Below are 7,287 nucleotides of genomic sequence, written 5' to 3' on the forward strand. Positions count from 1 at the left end.
CTGGAACAAGGCATCTGTGTCATAAATCCAGTGGCAACAAATTCATCAGCAGGGATCCTGGTTCTCTCCAATTTTAAAAAAATCCCCAATTTTTAGTTAAAGTAACCCCAAATCCACATTTTTCTGTGATTTAAATGAAACACCACTAACGTATAGATAAATATATAGCGATGTTTCATTTTAATCGTGGAAAACATGGATTTGGAGTTACTTTTTTAACCAAAAATTGGGGATTTTTTAAAAAGTAACCCCAAACCTGTTTTCCATGATTAAAATGAAACATCACTATATATTTATTTATCTATATGTTAGTGGTGTTTCATTTAAATCACAGAAAAATGTGGATTTGGGGTAACTTTAACTAAAAATTGGGGATTTTTTTTAAATCGGAGAGAACTAGGATCCTTGCTGATCACTTACGTAGTTTCTCCCTTAGGGCCTGCCTAATACTTAAGTAAAAAGTACTTTTAAAAAAATATTACTATGCTAGTATGGACGGGGTTTTAATATGTTTGTTCTGTCTTCTGATCTTGGAAGAACTCGGTGTCTGACAGGCTGTTAGTTTACTATAGCAAATAACTACTTTTGTAATTAATCTGTCTTTAGACTTCTCAGAAAAGCTGGTTTAATAATTTGGCTTTGTAGGAGCTTGGTTTAGGACTCTTTGCCAGAAAAATCCCCTCTTTGAATTGTTTCTTGAAGTCCTTGAGGTTTTTTTTTTCCTCATGCATAACGAGTAGTTTTATAGTATCACAAAGATGTTTGTCTGTATTGAAGAGGACTACAAAAAGTGTTTATTCACCTTCCTGAAATGGTTACATTCAGTAACATCTATTTAGATTTTTTTTATTTTTTTTTTATTAAAGGGATACAGGATTTGATTGGAGATATAATTTAGCCTCTAATCCTGTCCATTGTAATCTACTAGAACTGCTATGGTGAAAGTACTTGATAGAAAAAGGCAACCTGCTTACTATACAGCAGGGTTAGTACCTCTTACTTACGGTGACACATGTCCCAATTTAGCCAGAACAATCCAGGATTCTGTAGCCTGGTCCTGGCCATTTTATCAAAAGTCCTAGGCAGGAGTCCAGTGGGGAGGTAGATCAGCATGGTGTGCCAGGCAGGTCCTGAGCAGGCACCACTGCTCTCGTGTGGGAGCAAGATGGGTGCCAACCCACCCACGCATGGCACATCCTTGTTCCTGCACAGAAGTGGTGTTGCCTGCCTGGTGCACCATGCTACACCACCTCCCAACCAGATGCTGGCCTGCGACTTTTTTGACCAACTGTCTGGGACCAGGTGACTAAATCCTGTAGCGTCGTGGCCAAACCAGGACATGTGGTGATGCCACTTACTGCAACTCCTACAAGATTGTGGTGCAAAGAATTAAGTTGTTAAGAAGTGAAGTTACTCCAGTTGGAAGAATTCAGTCTTTAATTACAAGAGAGAGAAATGGAAGCTAATACATTCAGAAGTAGAAAATTTCATGTTAATTCCTATATACGAGGGTCAAGGCACAACCAGAATATCTCCCAAAGTCTTTCTTGTTCTGAGTTCAGCAAATACAGCAGAAAAGTATAGTTTTTAATTTTTGGTTTCAGAGTGTTACATTGATTTTTTTTTTTTTTTTTTTTTTTTTTTTTTTTAAACATTCACAAATGGTCTTTATTATAAACTGGTTTTTTTTATGTAAAAATAAAACTATGCACACCAGGACAGGAACACTCCTCCACTTGCCGCACTTTCTTCCATGTTCCTTGGCACTGTGGATTGCCAACTGCTTGCCAGTGGAGAACTTTATTCCTGAAACATAATACAGTAAATGATTACTGAAAAACCTACTTGGTTATTTATCAATCTATTTAAATTGTAAATAGAAATGTAGCTATAAGATTTCATATTAAATAAAAGTACTTGGTAGCATGTCAGCCTTGTTTAGATTTTATTTATTTGCCTAGCTTTCATAACACATCTTCTATTCTTATACTGTAAGCTTTCTGGAGTGTTTAGGCATTGATATAAGCTAATGAATGGTAAACGCATGTGTTTGACTAAAAGTGAGTCCAAATACGTAACGTCTTGTTCCAGAATTGCTGTTCTGGTTACTTCATTAAGTGTATGGTGTTTGAGGGAGTCATGTAGAAACCTGTGGGTGTATCTACACAAGATGCTTTACTGTGCAGTAGATTTGTCTGCTTCACAGTAAAGCATCACCGTCTACACATGCTCACACTTACTGTTCAGTAAATTAATCTACTGCACCATTAGCTACCAACTGTAAAGATGGGTAGTCAACTAACCACGCAGTAGATACTGTGCAGTAATATGTGTAGATGTTGACCAGAAGTAAACTTGCTCCCAGTCAGCCTAGCCAGTGGGGGCCACAGGGGACAGGGATTACTCTGTCCTCGATCCTAGTGCTGCTCGGCTACCTGCTTCCCAGAGCAGCCGGCTGTATGGGACAGCTGAGGGGCAGATTCCCAACCCCTGCCTGCTCCCCAGAACAGCCAGCTTGGCAGGGCATGGAGTTGCTCTGGTGGACAGGTGAGGCCTGGGAATCCAGCCCCTTTCCTCCTACCTGGCAGGAGACTCGCCCACACACTGGACAGCTCCCAGCAACCCCCTGCTGAGCATGGAAGCTCCACCAGGCAGGGAGCTTGCTGGCAGCTTTGTGTCTGGCTAAGCACAGAGCCAGGAGAGCTCTGCTTTACTAAAGTGGTCCCCTCCCAATGTGAACAGGGCCAGAGTTCTCCTGGCCCTGTGTCTACTAGAAATGGTCCTATGCTGCTTGCCAGCACAGGAGGAGCCTGGAGCTCCCCCTGGCTGCTGCAGGAAGGCAGAGTAGGGCAGAAGCAGCCCTGTGCCAGGCTGCTCTCACTGGGAGCAAATCTGCTCCCAAAAGGGAGCATGTGTAAACGTGCTTCTGGGTAGGCTTACTGCACAGTGTTGTAACTGAGCAGTAAGCCTACTTTCAATTTAATAGCACATGTAGATGTGCCTTGTCGCTACTAGACTTGGGCTCAAATTTAGATGACAGCACAGTTTCAAAAGTGTATTGAATCTGCAGCTTTACAAAGAAGCCTTAAAGGAAGCAGCTCTATTCCTTCCTTCATATATAAAAATAAAGCTATCAACCCACTAAATTTGGTTTTGTGGCACCAAGCATATTTGTCCACAAAAGGTCCTAATATGCACTTACTGAACTGGTTAATAATTAACATTGGCTTTTCCAGCTACTGTAAATAAAACAAACTCTATTGTGTAGCCTCAGATAAAATTTGAGAATGAAACAAAGGTGTTCTTTCTGGGTCAGATAAAAATGAAGAGGTTTCATTCTTCAAGTAACTGCAAGCTGGTCTATTTTTGCTTTTTATTCATAATTTTTTATGCAACCATTGTCTTAATGCTGACAATTCTTACATTGTCTCTAAGAACGCAAATGAGGGTGTGCACAAATTTACCTTTAGCTCCTTTAAAAGCGGTTGGGAAGTGAGGTGGGGGAAGGGAACTGCTGTTCAGATCTATATGTTACATCTGCGTGGTTTGATAGTGTCTAACTAAGTCACCCTAACTTGATCCTGGATGAAGACAGATGAAAACTGGAGCAATTTTGCTATGCTTGTATAACTACAGAATAATGTGGAAGTAACTATTACATTTTAATCACTTGTATCAGTATCTTTTGATAGTTATCAAAATTGTATAGGTCGAGATTCTGAAATCAGAATTCCATGCCTATTTTAGTTATTAATTTTAGAGAAACTGAGGTTAGAACAGAGAACTTCTGTCTCTTACCCATCAGCATTAAGGCCATCTCCAGAACAACGATGATTGCCAGTTTGCATAGCTGGAGGTTGGCAAGCTACACACACTGTGTACCCTTCTCGTATATACTGCATCCACCGAGCATAAGGACGATTCTCCAGAGTACAGTGGTGAGAGAGTGATTCAGTTTTAAATTCCACACAATAGCTGCTTACAGAGAGATAAAATACAGTATGAATTTAACTAGCGTTAGTCATGTGTGCTTAAGTGTGGTTCGTATCTTCTACATCCACAAAAAGTACTGCGATGATGCAGTGGTTAGCTATAAGCATCCTCTAAGAGTCACTGATTACTTAACACATCTGCTAAACAACATCCAGTTTACTGTACTCTGTGCTGACTTCTATCTTCTGTATTTTATCTCAATTTCTGATTATGCTCCACTTTAAATAATGCTGAAATAGTCAAGCAGATGAAGGCATCCAAAACTCTTGAGCAAGAGAGTTGCTCAACTAGATTAGTTGCAAATTATTAGACCAACTAGATTAGTTGCAAATTAATTTTATTTACTTATTTATTTTTGTAAGCTTTTCGGCTCAAACTGCCTTCTTCAGGGCATGAAGTCAATCTTGTACAGTCTTTGACTTTGCCTGCAGAAGGGTGTTTAAGCCTAAAAGCTTGCAAACAGACAAAAAAAAGTTACAACTATCTAGTTTGTCTAATAAAAGCTATACTTCTTCCTCAAGAGTTTTTAGTGCCTTTGGCTCTAGACTAACATAGCTATAACCTATATCCTTCAAGCAGATGAATGCATTTCTCAATTACTCCTTTTGTCAGTCTATTAACAATATAAGAAAATGTTTTGTATGTCTAAATGTTTTCAAAATACTTATTGGGTTAGTGGCCCAAATGAAAACAGTGCAGGATAAAGCATTCAGACATGCTGCAAGGCTAATACAAATTAAATAACTAATTTCAGAGATCTGAGCTATGTATTTTCACTGCTACTTCCACTCCTTTGAACCAAGCAGCCCCTGGGAGTAGTAGTATTCTATCCATCTTGTTTATGCAGAGAGCTATGTTTAACTTCTCAGGCTTCTCATCATTACAGATTTACTTGACTTTTTATTTTAACCTTTCTTTTTAAAGGCAGCCACACTAAAATTTTCCATGATCTCAATAAATGTATGCTACCCTTAAATTATTGGAAGTTAAGGTTTTTCTATGTAATCAAAAACTAGACAAGATGATCCAAAGTCATTTGCTAATTAAATTACCTGGATTCTTCTGTGTCTGAAGACCATAGAGGAGATGCTGCTCGCCTTTTTCTCTCCTTACTGTATTCAAAGGTTGTTATGAAAGCAGGAACTGGGAGAAAATAATAGGTCTATTAAAACCATAAATTCTATGAGAGAACAGTAAAACAAAGTAGAGCTACAACTTAGTGTGTAGGTGTGTCTGAGCAAAACGGCAGCTCATGAAAAGGGTCAGACTGAGCTCACTGGTTTATTTGAAAATGGATACAGCCCTACTTTTCCCTGCTGTAGATCTGTGAGGAACTGCCTTAGAAATTGTGCAGCTTGTGAAACTGCAGGATTTTTAAGTCAAATTGTAGACTTCATGGACACATCCAGATGAGCGGGAACATGCGCACAAAGTATACATGATAAGGATCTCCATGCTGCACATTTGTAGCACAGAGCTACAAATAGATATTGGACCCTCTTTTTTTTTTTTAAGATACTAAGATTTCCCAAGAAACGGGAGAGCACAAATGGCTGCAGTATGTGCCACTTGAAACTGGAGCTTGGCCAGCCAGAGCCACATTCTGGCTACTGGCCAGGCTCTGTAAACCCAGATTGCTGTTGCTGCTGCAGCCCCAGAAGGCCTCTCAGGAATCCAGGTAAGACTGGGGCCAGTCCAGGTGCTGGCCCCAGCCTCCCCTACCCTACCTGGGGCAATCTGCCACATGCCAAAGCACGCATGCAGGAGCATTCCCTGTGGGCAAGTAGCAGTGGCACAACTGTGCACCACTGCTGTTTGTCCCCAGGAAAACGCATGTGCATGCTCGTGGGGATGCGCCCCATTTGTTTCAAATGTTGAGCTCGTTTGGTTGCCCTGTATTTGACATTTCACTGAAGCAATGTTTCCCAACCTCTTCCAGCCCAAGGCACACTTACATTAATAAAAAATTTCTGTGGCACACCATCCTCATAGCTATTGTAGCTCCTTGCCATGGCAAACTTCTGTGGCATACGTGTTCATTTCTGACGGCATACTTTTCTGTTGCGGCACACTGGTTGGGAACCACTACACCAAATGACTCTCTAAGAAAACACTATGACCACCTTATAGGGTACAGTTGGTCAACTTGTGGTATATGTGCCATAAGTAGCATGGGCAGGCAGCCTCCTGGTGTGGCATGTGGCAGATCAGGGAGGAGGCATCCAGCACTGGCAAGAAGCAGAAAGTGGCAGCAAGCTGGGCTTGGAGCACAGGATAGGAAGCAGCATAGCAGATCAGCTAGGAGAAGGGGCTTGGAGCAGCACTTAGGGAGGGTATGGGACCCTAATTTGTAACACCTACCAAAAAGGCCCCCACATATATATAAGTAGGGATTTACCCAAGTCATGACCAGGGCTGGTTTTCCCTGATCAAAAAATAACAAATTCTCTACTAAAAAACCTAAAATCCTTTGTTAAAATTTAAAGCCCTCCCCCCCCCCGCCCTGCTGGTGCCCCTCACTCCTCACCCACAGACCTCACAGCCTTGCTGGTGCCCCTAACCCTCCTCCCCCACCCACAGTCCCTGTTCCCCCAGCCCCCAGGGCTATGGACCTGGGTCTGTGGCCCCCTGTCCCTGCTCACCCCCTGCTGGTGGCTCCCCACTGCCATGTGTACTCCCAGGTGGAAGGGGGGCCCTGAAGCTCCCAGAACTGTACCTGGGGTAGGTGCAGGCTGCAGACTTGAGCTCTGACCCTACTCCATTTTTCTGTGGGAAACAGAAAACCCAGATCCATGCTCATGACAAGTGAAAGGGATTTTAACAGGCTGCTTGTTGCCCATGGAGCTAATTTTGTGGTCTTTGCACAGTGAATTCACCCCTCGTCACTGTTTGGCCAAGAAGGCTGGCCATTGTGTGGCTCTGCCCCTTGCCACTGATTGGTAGAGCAGGGCAGAGCTGAATGACCAACAGCCTTCTCCTAATCAGTGGTGGGAGGGAAGGGAGGCACCTTCATTGTGGCTGCTGTCCTTCATAGCCTCACCCCTCCCAGTCCCTCCTACTGGGGAGCCGAGCGGTTGCAAAGCTTTCTCTTGTGCGTGGATGACCTCTACCTGACTCAAGAAGTCTATGGGCCAACGAAAGGCAAAGCGCTGCTCAACCTGGTACTGGCTACGGGGGACAACCCAATCGGCGACCTAGTGATCGATGGGAAGTTGGGTGACAGCGACCACGAGCTGATCACCTTCACCATCCGCCGTAAAGCTGGCAAGTCAGTCAGCAACACAGAAGTCCTTG

The 7,287-nt window shown here is 42.6% G+C and overlaps 1 protein-coding gene across 2 annotated transcripts in view; it reads right to left on the reverse strand.

Moving 5' to 3' along the window:
- Positions 1-1,650: 1,650 nt before the first annotated feature.
- Positions 1,651-7,287, reverse strand: part of SBSPON (somatomedin B and thrombospondin type 1 domain containing) — a 19,531-nt gene continuing 13,894 nt past the window's right edge. The window contains exons 3-5 of one of the 2 annotated variants that reach the window (XM_019549253.1): positions 5,046-5,136; positions 3,799-3,975; positions 1,651-1,806 (exon numbers count right to left, since the gene is read on the reverse strand). In XM_019549253.1, coding sequence (XP_019404798.1) covers positions 1,689-1,806; positions 3,799-3,975; positions 5,046-5,136 — 386 coding nt within the window. In that variant the 3' untranslated portion in view covers positions 1,651-1,688. Of the gene's footprint in view, positions 1,807-3,798; positions 3,979-5,045; positions 5,137-7,287 lie in introns of both variants that reach the window. The other variant, XM_019549243.1, reaches the window with a different exon arrangement.

This window comes from Crocodylus porosus, unplaced genomic scaffold (genome assembly GCF_001723895.1).
Source record: "Crocodylus porosus isolate Cpor-Errol unplaced genomic scaffold, CroPor_comp1, whole genome shotgun sequence".
Lineage (NCBI taxonomy): Eukaryota > Metazoa > Chordata > Crocodylia > Crocodylidae > Crocodylus > Crocodylus porosus.